This window comes from Seriola aureovittata, chromosome 14, assembly GCF_021018895.1.
Source record: "Seriola aureovittata isolate HTS-2021-v1 ecotype China chromosome 14, ASM2101889v1, whole genome shotgun sequence".
Classification (NCBI taxonomy): Eukaryota; Metazoa; Chordata; class Actinopteri; order Carangiformes; family Carangidae; genus Seriola; species Seriola aureovittata.
This window is the reverse complement of record NC_079377.1, coordinates 8,862,999-8,882,441: the sequence shown is the minus strand read 5'-3', so window position 1 is coordinate 8,882,441 and position 19,443 is coordinate 8,862,999. Positions and strand designations below refer to the sequence as shown.

The 19,443-nt window shown below is 40.6% G+C and overlaps 4 protein-coding genes across 5 annotated transcripts; 1 reads left to right on the top strand and 3 right to left on the bottom strand.

Annotated features, from left to right (window-relative positions):
* Positions 1 to 68: 68 nt before the first annotated feature.
* LOC130181834 (delta-1-pyrroline-5-carboxylate synthase-like) lies at positions 69 to 6,965 on the bottom strand. Of its 2 annotated transcripts, none has more exons than XM_056396285.1 (17): positions 6,812 to 6,965; positions 6,136 to 6,253; positions 5,859 to 6,010; positions 5,532 to 5,681; positions 5,328 to 5,432; positions 5,077 to 5,235; positions 4,592 to 4,682; positions 3,885 to 4,009; positions 3,644 to 3,788; positions 3,473 to 3,546; positions 2,928 to 3,027; positions 2,289 to 2,509; positions 2,030 to 2,167; positions 1,752 to 1,947; positions 1,432 to 1,553; positions 955 to 1,237; positions 69 to 806 (listed from the first exon to the last, which is right to left on the bottom strand). In XM_056396285.1, the coding sequence occupies exons 2-17, from the start codon at positions 6,230 to 6,232 to the stop codon at positions 625 to 627; spliced, it is 2,340 nt and encodes a 779-aa protein (XP_056252260.1). In that variant the 5' UTR covers positions 6,233 to 6,253; positions 6,812 to 6,965; the 3' UTR covers positions 69 to 624. The 2 variants fall into 2 exon arrangements, with proteins under 2 accessions (XP_056252260.1, XP_056252261.1); XM_056396286.1 differs by having other exon boundaries at positions 5,083 to 5,235.
* Positions 6,966 to 7,574: 609 nt separating this feature from the next.
* Positions 7,575 to 10,982, top strand: LOC130180941 (tripartite motif-containing protein 14-like). The gene is made up of 6 exons (XM_056394606.1): positions 7,575 to 8,348; positions 8,472 to 8,567; positions 8,676 to 8,909; positions 9,032 to 9,054; positions 9,131 to 9,264; positions 9,352 to 10,982. Exons 1-6 carry the CDS (start codon positions 7,752 to 7,754, stop codon positions 9,912 to 9,914), a joined length of 1,647 nt encoding a protein of 548 aa, XP_056250581.1. The 5' UTR covers positions 7,575 to 7,751; the 3' UTR covers positions 9,915 to 10,982.
* A 42-nt stretch (positions 10,983 to 11,024) lies between these two features.
* LOC130180940 (hyaluronan-binding protein 2-like) lies at positions 11,025 to 15,162 on the bottom strand. The gene is made up of 13 exons (XM_056394605.1): positions 15,008 to 15,162; positions 14,647 to 14,761; positions 14,352 to 14,450; positions 14,099 to 14,209; positions 13,855 to 13,971; positions 13,644 to 13,754; positions 13,375 to 13,546; positions 13,194 to 13,291; positions 12,734 to 13,106; positions 12,468 to 12,610; positions 12,062 to 12,196; positions 11,727 to 11,872; positions 11,025 to 11,601 (listed from the first exon to the last, which is right to left on the bottom strand). The coding sequence occupies exons 1-13, from the start codon at positions 15,068 to 15,070 to the stop codon at positions 11,434 to 11,436; spliced, it is 1,851 nt and encodes a 616-aa protein (XP_056250580.1). The 5' UTR covers positions 15,071 to 15,162; the 3' UTR covers positions 11,025 to 11,433.
* A 1,263-nt stretch (positions 15,163 to 16,425) lies between these two features.
* LOC130181667 (probable E3 ubiquitin-protein ligase TRIML1) lies at positions 16,426 to 18,369 on the bottom strand. Its single transcript, XM_056396034.1, has 6 exons — positions 18,328 to 18,369; positions 18,054 to 18,149; positions 17,650 to 17,883; positions 17,454 to 17,500; positions 17,216 to 17,358; positions 16,426 to 17,117 (listed from the first exon to the last, which is right to left on the bottom strand). Exons 1-6 carry the CDS (start codon positions 18,367 to 18,369, stop codon positions 16,546 to 16,548), a joined length of 1,134 nt encoding a protein of 377 aa, XP_056252009.1. The 3' UTR covers positions 16,426 to 16,545.
* Between the last annotated feature and the right edge of the window lie 1,074 nt (positions 18,370 to 19,443).

Here is a 19,443-nt window from a genome sequence, read left to right as displayed (position 1 = left end):
TGGACTTTATGATGATTTTTCAATATTTATGTTTGTGACAGATACAGAACACAAAATCAAGAGTAAAGAACTGTACACTGTATTTATTCAATCATCTGTGCAAAAAGGACAGCAAGATAAAACTGAACCAAAATCCCGCCCAAAACACTTACAGTAAATTACAAAAACACCAATGGAGAGTTTGTATGTAGAAAAATAAGTTAAAAAATCACAGCTGGACCAATGATTTATTTTTCTGCCATTATAAAAAAATGACACTACAGATGAAAGAGTTTCACCTGTCACACTGTCACACATACATGACGGAATTAATTTCCTTTTTTCTTTTTACCATAATATATATGTATATTGTGTAAGAAGCAGTCAGGAGATTGGTATTCATCTTTTAAAAAAAACAGATTCTGAGGTTTATGCACAGGTTCACAAAACCAGGAACTTGTTTTTCCAGTAAAAATAGCCTCAATTCAGCATGCATGCAAGCTTCCTGCACCACCATGAGGGATTTATACAGGTGATGATGCAGCAGCTGAAAAGATGAAGTGCTACTGGCAGACACAATCCTTTAAATAAACTGGGCAGACAACACTTATCTTGACTCCTGGTGATGGCTTTTTGGTTGAGCACCTAACTAAAACTCCCCTGGGGTATAGGGATGTTTTCATGAAGGTATTTCATACTGCCTTGCTCAGAGAAGTCAGCCACTGTGTGCCCTTCTCCTCGAAGAATCCATTTGGTGGTCAGAAGCCCCTCCAAACCCACTGGACCTCTGGCATGTATGCGCGCCGTACTGATACCAACTTCAGCGCCTGTAAAATAAGTACTGTAAAATTAACTCTTCTGCCCCATTTTCAAGACAGTGGTCAGTCAGATCCATTTACAATAGGATGTATATTATATTCTCTTTTTTTTTCAGATAGTAATGAGAAGTAAAACCATGCCTGATACTGTACATACCTAGGCCAAAACGGTAGCCATCAGCAAAGCGAGAACTGGAGTTCCAGAATACACAGGCACTGTCCACCTGCTGCAGAAACTGTTCAGCAGTTTCTTCGTTTTCTGTAACAATGACATCCGTGTGGGAGCTGCCATATTTGTGGATGTGGTCCACAGCTTCCTGCATGCTGTCTACCACCTCAATGCAGCACTCCAGGTCCCCATACTCTGACCTCAGAGACTTCACCTCGGATGGGCTGAAAGTTAAATAGGATGCAAACCGGGGCCCTGCATGAATCTTCACCTGAGAGAAATCAAAAATAAACAGAAAATACTTTATTGACATGAAATAACTGCCAAACCATTTCTCCAGAAAGTTCGTCTCAGTTTCTGGAGCACAAACCTTCATCAAAGTATATAAAATATTTTACCATATAATGTAATTCTATGTGTAATATTTGCGCCCAAAGTTAAGAAGTGTTTCTGAATGTTTCTTACGTGTTCTATTCTCAGCATATCAATGATCTGGTCAAATATAGGAGTTCGCAGTAAGTCTTTGTGGATAAGGAGGGTCTCCATGGCATTACAGGCCGCAGGGTAGTCACATTTGGAGTCTTTAACTAAAATAAAACATAAGTTAGGATATTTATTCAGACGTTCTGGGTTACCCCAACAAGTTCATAATAAAAAAATAATAAACTCTTACAACTACTAGAAGTACTCCTACAACCTGTAAAATACTTTGACCAAATTATAGCAGAAATACAAAATATCAAAATTATCTCCAACATTCACAGCTACACACAGGAAACACATACCAACATCAATAGCCTTGTCTATGCTGGCATCGTTGTCTACGTAGACGTGACAAACGCCCTCGCTGTGGCCCAGTACGGGAATACCCTTTGCTGCCCTTTGGATTTCCCGGACCAGCTCGGATGAGCCCCTTGGAATGATGAGGTCGATCAATTTATCTAGTCTGCAAAGATCTTCAACTTCTTCTCGTGTGCTCACCTACATGTCAAGGTACATTTTAGGATATTACAGAATTTCTGAGTTTATGTTAATAATGATGTGAAAATGTGTTTAGATTTACCAGTTGAATGGCATCTGTCACTCCATGAATGGAAAGTGCTTCCTGGGTTAGTTGATGTAAAATTTTGTTAGTGTGAGCAGCTTCTTTACCCCCCTTCAGTAGCAAAGCATTTCCACTGGCGATAGCCAGAGCTGACACCTGAAACACAAAATCAAATACGAGAATGAGTGTTTAACTTTTAATGACAAAGTCATTAAGTCTCGCAAACCAGCAGCTAATGGTGATTAAGTCTACAGGCTGAGCACTGGGCTTCACTGACCTGCGGGAGACAATCAGGACGCGACTCAAAAATGACCAGCAAGACACCGATGGGGACAGTGATCTGTTCCAGCTCCAGGTTGTTGGCCACCCTGGTCCTCCTCAGCACCCGTCCCACACTATCTCTGGAGGACACAGCAAGCTGACGGAGGCCAATGGCGAGGCTGTTTAGCTTAGCAGTTGACAGACTCAGGCGGTCGATCAGAGCCTGGGAGAAACGACCTATGAGGAGAGATACATGAAAGATATGAGTAAATACTGACAATGCATTACTCCATAGATCTGTGCAGAGTAAGTCTTTCTGCTTTCAGCAAACAGAGACACTGTAAAGCAGGAGTAAGAACTTTGCTCATCCACATGAAGAGCAGTCTCCCTACACACAATGCCATGCAGCCCTACAACACAAGGCACACAATGACTCCTGCAAAACTTACAAGTACTATGCATTCATAAGCATCTTACTGCCAACATGGCTGATGGACACCAGAGCTAGGGCAAATGTCAACCAATGCTGACAACCAGATGATCAAAGCCTCCTTCTTATGTCAGTTTCCCCTGCTACAGATGAGTGGCAGGGCATGACGTTTGAGTCAGGCAGCTGTGGATTAAGGTGATGAGTGTCTCTTCTCTGTGACTGTACCTGATGCTGTTGCTAACTCCATGTCTCTCTTGTTGGCACTGAGAATCTCTTCTTTCTTCTCTGTGAGCAGCTCAGAAAGGCAGCAGATGATCTCTCCTCTCTGGAAAAAAAAATAAACACACCTCAATGTTATTAACACATACCAGACTTACAGAGTAATTAAAGCCACTACCAGAAGAACTTAAAACTAAATGAAATTGGCAACTCCCTGCATCTCGTTGTGAAAATGATTTTTTACTTTTTTCCTGTTTTTAATCTTGGCATTTAATTAATTTAGGAATGACATGAGGTCAATATACTGTAATTAGGGGATTTGACCTAAAGATCACCTTAATGAAAACATGTTTGATTAAACTGCAAGTGCTATTTCACTGTGTCAGTGAGAGAAGATATAAAAAGATATTGATTTGACATTGGAGATGATTCTGCTGCAATCGAGCCTAAAACAATTTGGACCTCTTGATAAAATAGTCTTCATATACTATATAATATTTTAAAACGTCTCTTCAGTTAGCCCCACCACATCGAGGGAGCAAGAAACTCACCTGTTCAGGGAGCAGGGAGGCCAAAGCCCTGCCTGCATGCCGGGCCATCTCTGTCTGCTGCTCCACAGTTGGACCTGGTGGTGTCAAAAACACGTGCATCAAGTATAAAAAAACACACACACACACACACAAGTGAGTAAAATATTCTTTCCAGATGGTTTTACCCATTACCTGCAGGTTTCACTTCTGAGAAGAAGGTGCCAACTTTCTTCCCTTCCACAATGTCTGTGATGACATGGCCTGTGACTTTAGGATCTGTGCCATTGGCAATGACAACAGACGTCCCACCCTGTAGTGCCCAAAGTGCTGCTTTGACCTGATTCAGACAAAATCCTTGAGTATAACTTTTTCATCATTAAACCAACTCAGTCCTGTTTACACTGTGAAATCAAATACTTTCTGTCATGCTGACCTTGGCTTCCATGCCGCCAATGCCAACTCTGGACTTAGTGCCGTACGTGATTGACTGCTGGTCTCCAGGATAGAATATATCAATAAGCTTGGCATCATCTGTTCCCGGGGGACTGTCGAATAAGCCTGTTGGACAGAATTGTTTTCCTTTTTAAATCCTTTATAGAACCGAAGCAGTCACGCTGATATTGATATCTTTTCATCAAGAAAAACCTGACCAGACGGTATGACCAGACAGTATGTACAGTAGAAAGTTTACTATTTATATATGACTCAGAGACATAAGGTAATGAATAAAAGCAAAGCAGAGATGGCTTAATATGGAAGGTGAAAAAGAGAATCAGAGGCCTTTGTGAACTAGTGTTGAAATTTATTTAACATGTGTCAATTATATACTGTCTCTGTAAAATTTATTATTTGTTGGTCACCCCCTCAAAAACAGATTTGAAGTTTTTATCTGTGTGACATATTTATATGTTTTTAAAGGGATTTTGGTTCAGTGTTTTGGTACTCAATATAATAATTTACCAATAACATAATTTGTTATAAATTATGTTGAATGTGTTAAGAAATCAGAGTGAAATTAATTATTTATTTATTCCTTAGATGTAGCCCCTTTGAAAACATTTAATAGCACATACAGTGAACTAAAATTAATGCTTACATGCAAATTAACATACATCAACAAATTAATGGTTTTATCTGTACCTTGAACATCAGACAGGGCAATAAGGAGGTCCGCTTTCATTTCAACAGCAAGTCGTGCAGCCAAGCTGTCATTATCCTTGATACTTATTACCTGAAATACAAACAGAAAATTCATTAAGCCAAATGGAAAGTCATTGTAGCTCATCATCGAACATCTTGTCAGTTGCTACCATGCAACAAAAGCCTGACAGTCCCATTCAGGTGTAAAACAAACAACATATGTTCACCTCTTTCCAAAAGGAGATAACACAGGTAGCTCTGTGCACGATATAATGGCAGAAAATAAGAAAACCACGTTTGAATTAGCAGAGAACATTTAAAGCAACCACAAAAATTAAACCATACGTCCAAGAAGTAAGTGTCAGTGAGGGTGGAAATGTAAGTGAAAAGAAACATACGTCTTTTGTGTATGCATGCTTTAGGCAAGCCACCACAACTCTGGACAACATTTAGCATTCCCAGTGCGCCCATCACACAGTACCCACATTTACCCCCTGTAAATCACTGTTGGGAACAGGGGGTGGAACAACAGCATCATTGGTGTTGATGATAGGAACTATGTTCATCCGTAGCAGTTCATGAAGTGTGCTGTTCAGATTGCGGCGCTTCTGCTCATCATGGAAATCCAGATTGGTGACCAGAATCTAAAGAAGGAGACCGAAATGCAAGAAAATGTAAAGATGCTTCAGTCATTCTCTGTCAGCATTGTATTCTGTGATAAAAGTCTAGTATATACTTGTGCAGTGCAGATGCTGTACTGGGTGAACATAGCTTCATACAAGGCCATCAGACCGCTCTGTCCAGCAGCTGCACAGGCTCTTGCCTCCAAAACTGGAATTGACTGAAAAACCGAGAAATTTCACTAAGGTTAAAATACAAGGTTATGAACAAAATCTAACAAATGTTTATGTCCTATTTGGGGTTAAATGCTATTATTCACCATGTCTTTGAGTTGGTTTTGTCCAGAATGCAAGGCTTGTCTGACACTCTGAGACAGCAGGATCTCATGTCTCAGTCTCTGCTTCCCAAACGCCACAGCACCACTGGTGACAATCATCATCTCCCTGCCTTGATTCTGTAGCATGGCCACCTGATAGGACAGACGAGGACAACACCATTCAAGTTCCTCTTTAATGGCCAAGATCACTCATCAAGGATGTCCACTTTGTAATGTGTGCTGTCTCACATATGATCGCACGTAAAAAAACAACTATCATCAACAAAAGTTCATCTCTTGTCTGTATCAACAATATTAATGTGGTTTTACCTGCTCTACTATTGAGGCCAGTCGGCCCAGTGCCAGGCCGCACTCATCTCCACGTGTCACCACAGCACTCCCCAGCTTCACTACAATGCGTTTGGCCTGCTTTAACTCACTGCGGTGGGCAAAAGACTTCCCATGGGGACGTGGGAGTGAGACTGAAGAGAAAAACACAGTAACATTTTATTACTCATCAGCATGCATCATTGTATCATACATAGCAAAGGGAAAGAGATGGTGAGAACAATGTCCACTTCAGGTAAGAAGTTGGCTGATTACTCACATTTAGCTTGGGAAAAAGCTCTGATGGAAACTCGACTGCAATTTGACTGCCAGTTTCTGGATGGCAGGCGAGAGCACAAGGCCAGCCTGGCAAACATGGCACTGATGCTTGAGGACAGCTGTGATGAACACATAAACCAGTGCCAGGTTACTGTAACAGTGCAATAACCTCATCTGTGATATGCAGCCTTAAGGATTGATAGACAGTGTGTATGGGTGGCTTTCTACATAAAGGCTTAAAGTATGAAGAAGATAAAATACCATAACAAAACCAATAAAGATTATTATTAATTTGAGCATTATTTAGTAACTGGAAATCTATGCATTATGATGTTCAGCACTGTGTTGGTACTTGAACTTGGCATACTGACCTAGTGAAGATGACAATATTTGTACTAGATAGTTTATTAACATTTGCTAAAAACATTAGCTAAATAGCCAGGGGCTAGGCGCTATTCACACCAAAAACCTCCAACATATGTGAAGTAACTGAAGTTAGCAAGTTAGTTAATATGGCTAACAGACTGGAGCTATATGTTTAGTGTTACTGCTGTTATTCAGTGATACTTGGGGCTAGCTAACGTTAGCTAGCATTAGCAATGACCGGCTACCTCACTGCAAAGCGGTTATCTCTGGCAAAATGGACGGAAGAATATTTATACAAAAGGACTACTTACCAGACAATACGGAAATATACAAACACGAACCACAACTACACTTGTGAGTGCACTGCAGAGGACACGTAGTCAGCAGGACTGGCGTTACTTTGCTGCCACATCCACAGCCCACGTTGGTTGAGTACAGCGTTAATTGAGCTATTCACGAAGGACGTCTACGTAGGATATGTTCACGTAGGAAGAGACTGACTAAAGCAGATCAACTGTTGCATACGTAGAAATAGTTCTTTTGATGGGCGGACACTTTGCGTAGCTATGGGAAGTACAAGCACAGGAACAAGAGAGTAAATGCATTTTTATTTTGATGTGTGGGATGAATGTTTCATAGTGATAATATGGATTCATTTTGACTTTAAACACAACGACTCAAAAACATCACCTGTAAAAATGTAATTATCCGAATTCATCAAATAAAACACAATGTCACATATTTGTTTATGAAAAATAACAGTGTATTCATGACAAATTGTAAAGCTGACCATATAACAATATAACAGCTCTAATTAACGCTGGATATTAGTGTAGGCACATTCCATAAATTTTAATTCGTTTTCTGACTTAATAACTCGTCAAGCTGTCATGCCAGTATTTGCTGATGAAGATGCTTGAGATGCTGTTGAAAGCTTCTGAAAAAGCGACTTTCGTTTTTTATTTCAAACCACAGTTCAAGGATGAAAGTTCATACTAAAATTGATTCCTTTGTTTCTTTTTTTAACGAAACTACATCTAGAACAAAAAACTGGTCATTTATTTCACCTAATCCAGTTTGTTGGAAATGTGCCATTGTGTGGTCTCCCTGAGAGTCAATGGTGTGAAACAGCTACTGGAAGCTATTAACTCTTCTTTAGTAATCTGACACTGAGGCCTTTGAAACATTCATGAGCAGGAAGGCTGGGAGCACAGAGCACACTGTGCTGCCATACCAGGTGCAAGCAGAGCTATGGGGACGGTTGAGGAAAGTTGGAAGTGTCCTGTCTGCCAGGATTTCTTCACAGATCCAGTGACGCTCCCATGTGGACATGACTTCTGTCTCACCTGTATCCAGGCTGTCTGGGAAACAGATGGGCCTAATGAAGGTCCTTTCTTTTGTCCAGAGTGTCAGATATTCCTCCCCTCTGACCTCACTCTGGAGATAAACACCAGGCTTCAGACCAAAGTAAAGGACTTCACCACTAACAGGCCACCAACAGCACAGCTACAGACAACAGCTCCAAGCAGGGCAACCAAATCATCTTCAACCATCCACTGTGACCACTGCATAGAGACGCCAGCAGTGGCCATAAAGACCTGTCTGACCTGTGATGCCTCACTGTGCCAGGCTCATGCCCTGCTGCACGAGCAGAGGTCTGCTCTGAGGGAGCACACAGTTGTGGAGGTGACAGGAGATCCGCTGTCTCTGAAGTGCAGGGAGCATCGTGATGAGCTCAAGCTCTTCTGTATGGAGGAAAGGGTCCCTGTGTGTTGTTTGTGTGTCCTGGTTGGCATGCACAAGAACCACAAAGCATCTCAACTCCATGATGCCTGCGTACACTTCAAGGTGAATATCAGTACTGTGTTGTCATTGGCTAGTGTGTTTTATTTCCTTAAGTGTGATGACTATTTCTTTATTTTTCTGTCAGGGTATTCATTTTCTATAGGCCTGTTGTATTTCTGTCTTTAGGGCATGTTAGAGACCACTATGAACCAACTGCTGAAGAGGAGAAGCGAAGCAGAACTTGCCATCAAGGACTTGGAGTCACTGTATACGCAAACAGTGGTACAATCAATATGAAAGCTGCCTTTTTTAATCACATTTTTTTTAAATCATTAACATAATCCCCTCTTGTATGTATTCAAACAATGTTTATTTTTTTTTATTTCCTAGAAGTCTGCTGCAGATTTCAGAGAGAGAATCTCAGACAAGTACAGCAGAATCCGCGTCGTGCTGGATGGTGATGAGCGCCTGATGATGCAGATTATAGATGAAGAGGAGACATACATGACAGAGTGGCTAGAAGCCCAGAGGGGCATCATGGAGGCCCAGATCAAACAGATAGATAGCCTCAGAGCCTCCAGCAAATCACTCCTACAGGACACAAATGATCTGAGATTCCTGCAGGTAGGTACCTCTTGTTATGACAGTGTGTCATTGTGATAATGTGACATGTGAATGTGTAGCACAAATGCAGATTATATATTTTCTGTGACTGCAGCTGTACATGACCTGTTTATTTTCAACAGCAAATCACAGCACAGAATCTTTGGTGAGTATATAATTTCTCTTTTCCATCCTAGCTGCTTTATTTTTGGCCCTCTAATGGTGTTCAGTTTTTATTGCAGTGAACCTTTGGATTTAGCACCTATCCAGGAAGTAGACAGGGTTCTGTGTGATCCTGAGAAACTGAGAACCGTAGAAAAGCTGGTGGACGAGCTTTCGGTGGCTCTGTCCCAACACTTTCCACGAATGTGGTCATGTTAGTAAAGTACCAAATATTTACCAATCTAAAATCAACCCCCGCTACGTCCGTAGTAGTGTACCAATTGTAGATTTATATTTGCAGATCTAAGTTCTCCTGCTCTGGACTCCAAGACAGCCCATCCGAAACTGGAAATATCCCAAGACAGGAAGCAAGTGTACTGGAGAAGAGAACCTGTCAGCGAGGATCTGAGCCCTCAACCATATGACTCCCAGTGCAGTGTCCTGGCTCAGGAGAGTTTTACTACTGGCCAGCACTACTGGGAGGTCATTGTCCAGGAGAAACCCTACTGGCTGATAGGTATGACCACTGGACCAGCTGATAAAAAAGATGGATCAAGTCAGAGTTCCTCCAGCCTGGGTGTGACCAACACATCCTGGTGCATCTACCATGGAGATGGGCAGTACCTGGCATGTCATGATACCCAGGAGAAGCAACTGTCAGTGGGAAAGAGAGTCAGAAAGCTGGGTATACTGACCAATCTCCAGAAGGGGGAGCTGTCATTCTACGATGCTGATGCTATCACCCTGCTTCACTCTTTCTGTGTGCAGTGCACAGAGCCTCTGTACCCCATGCTAAACCCATGCATTGATGTGAAGGGACTGAACAGGCAGCCTCTTACCTTGTTTTGCATTAAGGATCCCTAGGAGTGGCATGTAAACAGAGATGGAGATATAGAGTGATCTTGGAGGACAACCTTAAATGATACACTGATCAAACTCTATATTTTATTTCCATTTTTGGTTAGATTAAATCAAACGATGGAAATATCATACATGCTTAAAATCATGTGTTTGTGTAAAAAATTAAGCTGTTAAGTAATAAAATTATAGCTGAAGAGTTTTGGTGTTTTAGTCTTCTCTATAGTCATATAGTCATCCCTATAATAACTTTCCATTGTTTGCAGTTGTCATGTAACAGTAAATATTTTATCAAGTGGTATCAGGTGCATCGCCAAACAGCACTTTTGTTCTGCAGTAAAGTCTAGCTTCTCGTTCAGCGGCTTAGCAGTTCTCATGTTCGACCTGATGTAGCCTAGTTCAGGAAGAAAATGACCCCTGGGTAAACTACTGGCTTGATCTTTGTACAATTGTCCCCTCAAGAACATGTAAGCCTTCATTCTCACATGTCAGTGGCCTTACAGAGCTGCTGCCCTGCAGCAAACAATAGTCAGTGAGGCCAAATAACATGAACACTGTATGTGTATAGAGGACATAAGACTTAGATCTCTTTTTATTATTATTAATCTTACAGTATGGTTTTCTCTTTGTACATTAATGTTTTAAAACTTTTTGAAAAGAGTAAAATGAAAACTCTTATCCACCAATTTGCTTCTTTTCACTAAGTTCTTTGACTCACTGTTTATTTTGGGGCTCATCCACAGAACTTTGCATTACATAATAAGCTTTTAAACAGTGGTGATGAAATGTAACCTTGTTTTGATCTTGTTCATGAAAACTAGAATGACACAGGAACCCATTATCATACATTTTATCTGCATTTCTGATTTTTAGGATATTCCAGCACTATGAGTCTAATTTTGATCAGGGGTGTACCTAATAGTTCTGCCACCCTTGGGCCTGGTGAAGACATACAGTAAAGACATGAAGGCACAGAACAGCAAGAATATCCCGTCAGAACACTGATGCATCTGACCCCATTTCAACAAGGAATGATGAATTGAGAGACCACTGATTAATATACCGTCTGATAAATAAGAAAATATGACACCTTTCTTCTTAAAGGGCTTACAGCAATAATGTTTTAAAATTTATTGTGTCTTTTCTTTTACCACATGCACATCACTTATAATATGAGGTTTGGAAAAAACCTTTGGCTGGAATAAAAGTTTCAGAGCGAAGAGAAGGAAATAGGACATTTAGATGAACAGATTTCAGGCTTTTCTGTTCTGTTCCATATGTAACAGCTAAAAACCCATTTAAATGAAATGACAATGCAAATCTAGTCAATGATGAAACAGTCTGATATGTCAGATCAGATTTTTTTTTTTAAAGGTTGATTTAGGGAGCATTACAATATACAGTGACATAGATCTGAGAAGCAAAATACCAGGTTCAACTGCACACAATCCAAAAGCTTAATCATCATGAGTGGGACTTGTTCCATTCATATCCAATCCCTTGGCTACACTGTCTGGCATGCTGCTTATGGAGATGCTGCTTGCATCTTTGATTTTATCCAGTTCAGGAAATTAGTGACCCGAGTGTAGACGCCAGGCTTGTTCTTCCTCCCACATTGGTCCCCCCAACTGACCAGGCCATAAATAACGCTGGTATGGTCCTGCTTACAAGTCAATGGTCCTCCAGAGTCGCCCTGAAACAAGAGTACAGGTGACCAGATATTAAATCCACTACTGCATGCAACTATGTTAAGAACCTACCCCAGATAAGTTGGTCACATGTTAGTATGCACTTGAGTAGCAAGATTCTTCTACTAACCTGGCAGGAATCCACCCCTCCCTGCAGGTAGCCAGCACAGAACATGCTATTATCCAGGACCGTGCCATAAACCTTTGGTTCGGAGCATTTCTCCTGGCCGATCAGCAGTACATTGGCCTCCAGCAGGTGGCTGGAACCATAGTCAGCTGCAGAAAAAATAGATATAAAAAGATATAACAACAAATGCAGTTGTATCTGATGTCTTTGGTCACATGCAAATAAAATTCAAGGTTTAAAGGGGCCTTTAAAAAAACATTTCAACCCTTAGGTGCCTCTAAAACAAACCAGAGGATCTGCTTATATTTTGCAGCCTGGATATGCAAAAATGGTCTTACATTCTTCAGTGGCACCCCATCCAGAAATGGTACACTCCATCCCATCAGGCAGTGGGGCATCAGGCAGACAGGCTGTCTTCACAAACTGAGTTTCATTGGCACAAACTCCGCCGGTACCTTCCAGCTTCAGCAAGGCTTTGGAAAGTTCAAAAGTACTTAATTTCTTTACAGCACAATCTCATCATGTCTTTTTACTATTTTTACTGCATTTACTGTTTACTGCATAGACTACCAATACTGTAGATTTGATCAATTATATCATTACAGATGGACTATTTGACGCTATCACATCCCAATCTCATTTAACTAAAAGAAAGATCAAGATACAGATGTAAAGTGCTCTCAGCATGCTCTATCTAAATTGTGGATACTATATTTGATATTAAATAAGAGAGACATGTATCACCTATGTCATTGTATACAGCTGAACGAGTCTCTCTGTAGTTCTCATGTACAATAGCCTCTTCAACTTTTATGGTTTGCTCTGTGTGTTCTGTCACATCCTGTGACAGACTTCCCAAAACCACCTGCATCTCCTTTCTTTGTTCACTGTTCAAACACAAACAACACATGATTCAACACATGACGATTATGTCCACATGTGTGAACCTTTCCAGAATCGGTCGATGTTTTATGTTTTCTCAGATTTGTAATCATTACGATTGTGCTTACATGCAGTGCGCAGCTGTCAGTACCCAACAGCTAGCAATGAGAACTCCTCCACAGATATGTCTGAATGGCTGGTTGGTGTTCTTTGGTCTCACTTGCAGGGACACCTGCCAGGGTATTGCCCCAGGAGCGACCTTCAGACCCCCAAAAATTCGGGTAATGGCTTTTTTTGGCTGAGGCTTCCCGCAGGTGGAGAAAGGTGGCGGTGCAACAGTGATCAAGGGGGTGGGAAGAGCATCAGTGGGTGCAGGAGAAGTTTGTGGAGCTTGGCTGGGCTTTTCAGTCTTTGTGGGGATGGTAGGTTCAGGTTTTGTTGGTTGTGGCTCGGGGATAGCGGGATCAGGGACTGTGGGGACAATTTCGGTTGGCGTGACGTCTGGAAACACATACGCAAGAAGATAACACAACTGTTTTTGTTGACCATGCTCATAAGCAGAAAGTTGTCTGAAGCTTTAAAGCTGACCTGATGGCACAGGACACTCTATCACATCACAGTGCTCCCACAGCAACCTGCGGCCTCTTCTGTAGAAACACCAAGGCATCTTGTCTCCATCTGGGTTTCTGTGTCATAGAAAATGTGTGAGTGACCATCCTCTTGTAGCTGTCGTTTGGAGTTTGAATACATTTATTTCTTTTGTCCTGACCTGCAGAAGTTGTGATGGCCAAGTCCATCTTTGTCCTCAAAGGAGTTGAAGGGATCAGCTCCATTCTCCAGGATGAAGTGTGAGTTCCAGTAAAGGCATTCATCACCGTCATCTGTCTCGCTCACATTGCCACGATACGACTCTCCATCATCCACATAGCAGTCATTTGGACCTAAGAAATATACCACACTCAGCAATGTAACTCAGCATATGAGTTATAATGATGTTAGCCTGGAAAATGGTAAACAATGATAGGATTTAGTATTTACCAACATGGCAGAAACGTCCTCTGTACCCTGGAGGGCACTGGCAGTCAAAGTCATTACCATCAATGACACATTGTCCACCATTCCTACATGGGTTAGGCTCACACAGTGAATCTTTGGAGAAAAACAATGCACGGTGTAAGCCTTCTTCCAACTGTGGAAAAAAGTGGAACAGAGATATTCTGCCTTGTTTGGATGAAGAAATACTCCTTACAACGCTTGCAGTCCGGAGGCTGGAAGGGCTCCTTGCATTTGCACTCGTAAAACGGTGGATTTGAAGTCAGCACACACTCACCACGCCCACATATACCTCTCCTACAAACCTTTGGACCTGAGACGATAGCACAATAAAGAAATTAGTTTTAGTATTAATTCCATTTTTCTCATTTTATATTGTACATATATGATCAGTCTGCAGTCCAACAACATGGTTGAACAAAAGGGAATTTTTTCAAAACCTTTCTGGCATCTCCTTCCCTTGAAAGGTCTGGGACAGTCACATTTGAATCTTCTCTTGTTTTTCTCCTCACACACTCCGTTGTTAAGGCAAGGGTTTGGGTTGCATTGGCCTGAGAGACAGGGAACATTAAGGAACAATCATAAGCTTTAAATGAGAGCTTTCCAATACAATGTAGCCTGTTCATGCGACATTACACAAATTGGTATTACAGTAATATGTTTGAAAGAATACCTGAGAGTTCACTCTCTTACCTTCTGGCTCTTGAATTTCAAAAAGCCAGTCAGAATTACTTTGGTCATCGTCATCGTCATCATCACCAGAAACTCCATCTATGACCTCAAAGAAGAAATCTAGAACAGTGTTTTTCCATTAGATATGAAGCATCGTTGGCTTCCCCTCTCTCCCTATAAAACTTGCAGATAGTTCAGTAGGGTGAGATTCACTGTTGTTAACAGTAAAGCAGTGTGAGGACTTACAGGACACTAAATGTCAAATATTGTTCTACATATAATGTGTTATGAACATTTATTTGAAAGAGGTATTTACCTTCAATTATATCCTTAAATCTTCCTCTCTTTTTCTCATGTCGGCCATATACTCCATGCTCATGATCTTGGTCATGATGATGATGATGATGTTTTTTGTCTTTTTTACGTTTCAGCTGAAAAAAAAAAAAACATTCCCATGGCAGCACCACATAAGAAATCACAATGATAAAAAAGTGCAGTTGCTAAGTAGAATTTGAATTCATTAATTCATCTCTCAAAACATAAACATGGACAACAAGCTCTACTGCAGTTTATTCACGGCAAAATCCATTATCAAACAATGCAACATTATAAATAAGTGCCAATATATTTGCTTATTGCTACACAATTGCTGTATAATACATACAGTAAGTACATACTTCAGCAGGTATGAGCAGCACCGCTAAGAAGAGGCAAAAGAAGAGGAGCTTTAGGTTCATCATGTCAGCGGATCAGGGGACATCCAGGAGAGTAAAATGAGAGTGCGCTGTCTGGCAGATCACTCACACTTTTCTAAACATTTGTGGAAGTACACTAACCTTTGATTCACGGGGGTTCTCTGGCATCCACACTTGTTGCTGAGTCAGTTATATTGATTTTAGCTTAATCTTGGATAGTTTTTTTTTTTACAATAATAATAATAGGCAGAATACTGTTCATGAATTTTTGACAAATGAACGGCACAAAATCAATATCACTGTCTCTGCCACCTTTGAAGCATTTTCCGTATTGAAATTCCTTCAAATGAATTTTGACAAATAGGCTAAGCATACACTCAGATTCAACACAAAGGCTCAGAGAGCATATTTGCAGTGAGCAAGTTGTTTGTTTGAATGTTTGAACCTTGGATCCTCGTACACGAGGTGCATTTCAGGATGAGTTATTGTGTGCTTTTTTAGATCTCTATATATATTTACAAAAGTGGAATACTTTTGCGATGATTATATTTTAAAATAAATATACTATAAGATCTCTTGTATATGAGTGTTCATAACATTTATCACATCCAAATAAAACAGAAACTTTTTTAAACAATATTTTGTTACAGAAGGAGAATATATAAAACTCAAAATGCATAAAACACTTCTTGGACCTGTTTCTTAGTTAAATGAACTTAGAGATGAGGCACTGCATCTAATAATTCTGTACATCTATCTAAAAGTTTATCTGGCATTGGGATAAAAGTGTAGTATTCTCCTTTAACATGATTCTTATGGAACTCTCTTGCAACTGGAGATTTTCTTCTTCTCTGTATCATGAAATACATTCAGTTATTTTAAAAGGGAGCAAATAGCAGGTGTACCACTTTCTAATATGGCAGCCTTTCTAAAGGGATTTTAGGTTGTACCTACTGGCTTTATTGAGCATTAATAAAACATTTGTAATGCTTTATAAATTATGTTTATCCTCCTCCTGCATGAAACTTGCGTTATCTCTCTGGAAACTCCTGGACTGTTTGGCCACTTACCTTGGAGACTGATTGCCATGACATTTTGTCTTGATATTCATGGTCACCTAGAAGATGAATCCTACTGACTTTGGTGATTGCCTGACTTTTTCTCTAGCATCACTATCAGGTCAAAGTTTTCCCTTATCTTGTGAAGTAGCTTAACATCTAACATCCTTCCCATCAGCCTCAGCAGTATTTTGTGATTATTGCTAATTAGCAGATGTTGACATGCTAGCATGCTAAACTATCACGGGGAAGATGGTAAGTGTATACCTACTAAACAATAGCATGTTAGCCTGCTGATGTTAGCATTTAGCTCAAAGAAAAAAAGAGTATTAAGCGTGGCTATCAACTCTTAGTCCTGTTTAATTACTAACAAAGCCAGTAGTTACAATTTACAGTATGGGTCTTTACAATTGGTGCCTTAATAGAAAGTAGTGTTTAAAAGCTTTTCTGTGGCGCTACTAGTCAGAGATCACTGGTTGGAGATGGAGCATTACAGATTACAATAGGCTTTGCATTGGCGCCATTGTGGTCATGGCCAGGGCACAGGGCCAGGTGGAGGCAGTCTGAGAAGGTTCCTGCACAGAACGAGAACAGCGGCGTCATTTTGTCTGCCTCGAGAAATGTCACCGATCCTGCAGGGAAACTACACAATATACCAATCCGAGAGAAGCGTTTTGTGAAAGGCAACTGATGGGGCACCCCTCCATGCCAGGCTGTATACTCCCCATCAAAAAACTCAACGCACCAAGACTCCTCCCCACGGCCCAGCCAGCAATCCTCAGTGGTTCCCTTGCGAGGAATTTTGGGGTAGGTAACACCTAGCTCCCAGTAGGTCTTCCCAGTCACATCAATCTCCCAGTAATGGCGACCAAAGGTGAAGCCTTGCAAGCTGATGACATTGAGGGTGGTGTCAAAGCGTCCAGGGAGATCCTGAAGTTGCTGCCAGGTGTCCGTGTAGGTGGCACTGTCACCTTGGTGGGAGATGATCAGCTTTGGGTGGGCCGTCTGTGGATCCAGACACACCTCACTGGAATCTGGAGACCAATATTCAACATTTTTATATAAAAAAGGCAACATATTAAAGAGGTCCAATAGTGGTTATAAACACTATATAAACAAAGTGTGAACTGACAACTCTTGATGAGTTTCTTGATTATAGGTGTTTGCGAGCAGATAAGCAGAAGCATGTTGTTGGTGAGGCTGAGGATCTGTTCAGCTTTAGCCTCGTCCAGGCTCACACTGCTCGGATCAGTCCTGTTGAGCAGATCCATCACTCTGGAGGAGGCAGACCATAGTAAGAAACATCAGTTTTTGCTCGACTGCTTCTTATTGAAGAGTTTTCTTTAATTAATTATGACCTGATTCCATACCTGTCCACTGTCTCCATGTCTTGCTGTTCAGGGTATGAAAAGAAAGACTGAGGAAAAGCAGAAAAATTAAGATTAAATGCCTTTTGAAAACAAAATGTTTCATATCATAACACTTATAGTTCCCATACACAAATGAGAGGGTAAATATGAAATTTCAAATCCTATTTGATCTAGTGGATATTTCAAGTTGAATCACCATTGAATCAGGCTCTGTATCGGTCTGGTCTAGGGCCACAGTGAGTCTGGCCAGGTCCTGCTCTATCTCCTGGATTAGAGAACAGTTCCTCTCCATCAGTCCATCCAGAGCAGAGACCGCAGCCCGCTCCTCCATCTCCAGATGGGACAGGGTAATCCTCAAGTCCTCGTCCAGAACGGCCTGGATCTCCCGATATTTCCTTATGATATTCTCCCTTATCACTGTGGACTTTTTCTGATCAGGCATAAGTATTTATGAGTTTATTACGTTGCCTAATCACAGGTGTAATTATACTGTCAGTATTTTTGTTGCAAGATAACAAATTCTTAAATGTAAGGTCTCAACAAAGACAGAAACGATTTCATGTTGTGGCAAAATTTCAGCACTGACTGGTCTGAACTTACAGTGATTTCTGATTGCCGTGCTGCCAGTTTCTTCAGTCTGTATTTCACTGCTTCTCTTTGCTTCTTTAGACTCTCCTGTTGCTTTTCTAATGTCTCCTGTAGAAAGGGTTGCACACATTCAGCACAGCTCCATTCAACATCATCAAAGTGGACTTAGCCTAATTATTTGTGGTGAGGTGCAGCTGCAGAAGCACAGGCAGTTTATCATGGGACTTGTTGCTACAACTCAATCAAGCTAAAAACTGTTTCCAATCAAACTCCTCATTGCAATTACATGATCGACGTTGTTCAGTGTTGTGACTCCAGAGGCAAGCATCTGTCTTCCGTATTCTAAGTATTTGTCAGAACTGCCTTCTCCAGGAGGAAGAGCAGATAACACTTTATCTTACAGCCCATGATTTAGAATTAGATTTAGAAGAATCAGGTGTTGATAAAATATTTACTGTTTCCTACTGGTGCAAGACCATAGGGGAGCAAGGGACTAACAACTACATATTTTAGTGGAAAGGAGAAATCAATTATACACTAAGTAATCACAGGGTACAGTACTGTATTGTGAAACAAAACTGAAGTTTGGAAAAAAAAATAGTGTCAGCAATCATTTTCTTATTGTGTAATTAAAATGTAAAAAGAAGAGAACAACCACACATTCATATATTATATACTACAGCCTGCATCCCTTGTTTTTATTGTGTAATCAAAAAAATTAAAATAGTGATCATTAAACAATTAAGATTAACCATGTTTGAGTATCTGTGTTCTTCTATCACATTACTTTGTTCTAGTTTTTTTCCCCCCTCAGACGACAACAGGACGCTTCTACAGCTGTGTATGTAAGAAAGGAACATTTGTTTTCTGCTCCATTGAACTTGTTATGCTGTACCTGTGAATGAATATGCTGCTAGGAGCAAATTTCCAAAAGTATAGACCCATTTCTTGACTTGGCCTCATTAACAATGAATATTATGAAGTAGAAGACATAAATATGACATAAGTAGAGTGAATGGTAGCTGTGATACTACAACATGAATTTTACATTACACAGTAGGAATAAGGAATGTGGGCTGTAAAACAATGTGGCCGTTCTCCTTGTTTTACTGTTGTTAACTGCTTTTCTTTTTTCAAACTTCCGTTTTGTTTCCCAGCACTGTACCCACAATACTTGAGTATAATTTATTTCTCCTTTCCTTTAAAATGCTAAATTGTTACTCCCTTGTAGACTTGTTTTTGTCCACTGTACCTAAATTTAAGTGCCAGTAGGAACAAGTAAGTGTCTAATTGGTACCTGATGCATACAAAATTACACTTTAAATCATAGGTGTTATACTGAAGATTATGATGAATTATTGAGTCTATAGTCATTAACATTTGTCCCATTCCCCTTGCAGAC

What these genes read in the sequence shown, in the direction of transcription:
- LOC130180941 (XM_056394606.1), top strand. Translation starts at nt 7,752, where the DNA reads ATGGGGACGGTTGAGGAAAGTTGGAAGTGTCCTGTCTGCCAGGATTTC. An exon ending in ATGATCTGAGATTCCTGCAG is followed by an intron (nt 8,910 to 9,031) that starts GTAGGTACCTCT and finishes TATTTTCAACAG; the next exon opens with CAAATCACAGCACAGAATCT. An exon ending in ATCACAGCACAGAATCTTTG is followed by an intron (nt 9,055 to 9,130) that starts GTGAGTATATAA and finishes TTTTTATTGCAG; the next exon opens with TGAACCTTTGGATTTAGCAC.
- LOC130180940 (XM_056394605.1), bottom strand. Translation starts at nt 15,070, where the DNA reads ATGATGAACCTAAAGCTCCTCTTCTTTTGCCTCTTCTTAGCGGTGCTG. An exon ending in CTGACAGCTGCGCACTGCAT is followed by an intron (nt 12,611 to 12,733) that starts GTAAGCACAATC and finishes GTGTTTGAACAG; the next exon opens with TGAACAAAGAAAGGAGATGC. An exon ending in AGCTGTATACAATGACATAG is followed by an intron (nt 12,197 to 12,467) that starts GTGATACATGTC and finishes AACTTTCCAAAG; the next exon opens with CCTTGCTGAAGCTGGAAGGT.
- LOC130181667 (XM_056396034.1), bottom strand. Translation starts at nt 18,369, where the DNA reads ATGCTTGCCTCTGGAGTCACAACACTGAACAACGTCGATCAT. An exon ending in ATACAGAGCCTGATTCAATG is followed by an intron (nt 17,501 to 17,649) that starts GTGATTCAACTT and finishes GCTTTTCCTCAG; the next exon opens with TCTTTCTTTTCATACCCTGA. An exon ending in GACATGGAGACAGTGGACAG is followed by an intron (nt 17,359 to 17,453) that starts GTATGGAATCAG and finishes TGCCTCCTCCAG; the next exon opens with AGTGATGGATCTGCTCAACA.
- LOC130181834 (XM_056396285.1), bottom strand. Translation starts at nt 6,232, where the DNA reads ATGTTTGCCAGGCTGGCCTTGTGCTCTCGCCTGCCATCCAGAAACTGG. An exon ending in CCTCCCTGCTCCCTGAACAG is followed by an intron (nt 3,028 to 3,472) that starts GTGAGTTTCTTG and finishes TTTTTTTTCCAG; the next exon opens with AGAGGAGAGATCATCTGCTG. An exon ending in GTCCTGATTGTCTCCCGCAG is followed by an intron (nt 2,168 to 2,288) that starts GTCAGTGAAGCC and finishes TTTGTGTTTCAG; the next exon opens with GTGTCAGCTCTGGCTATCGC.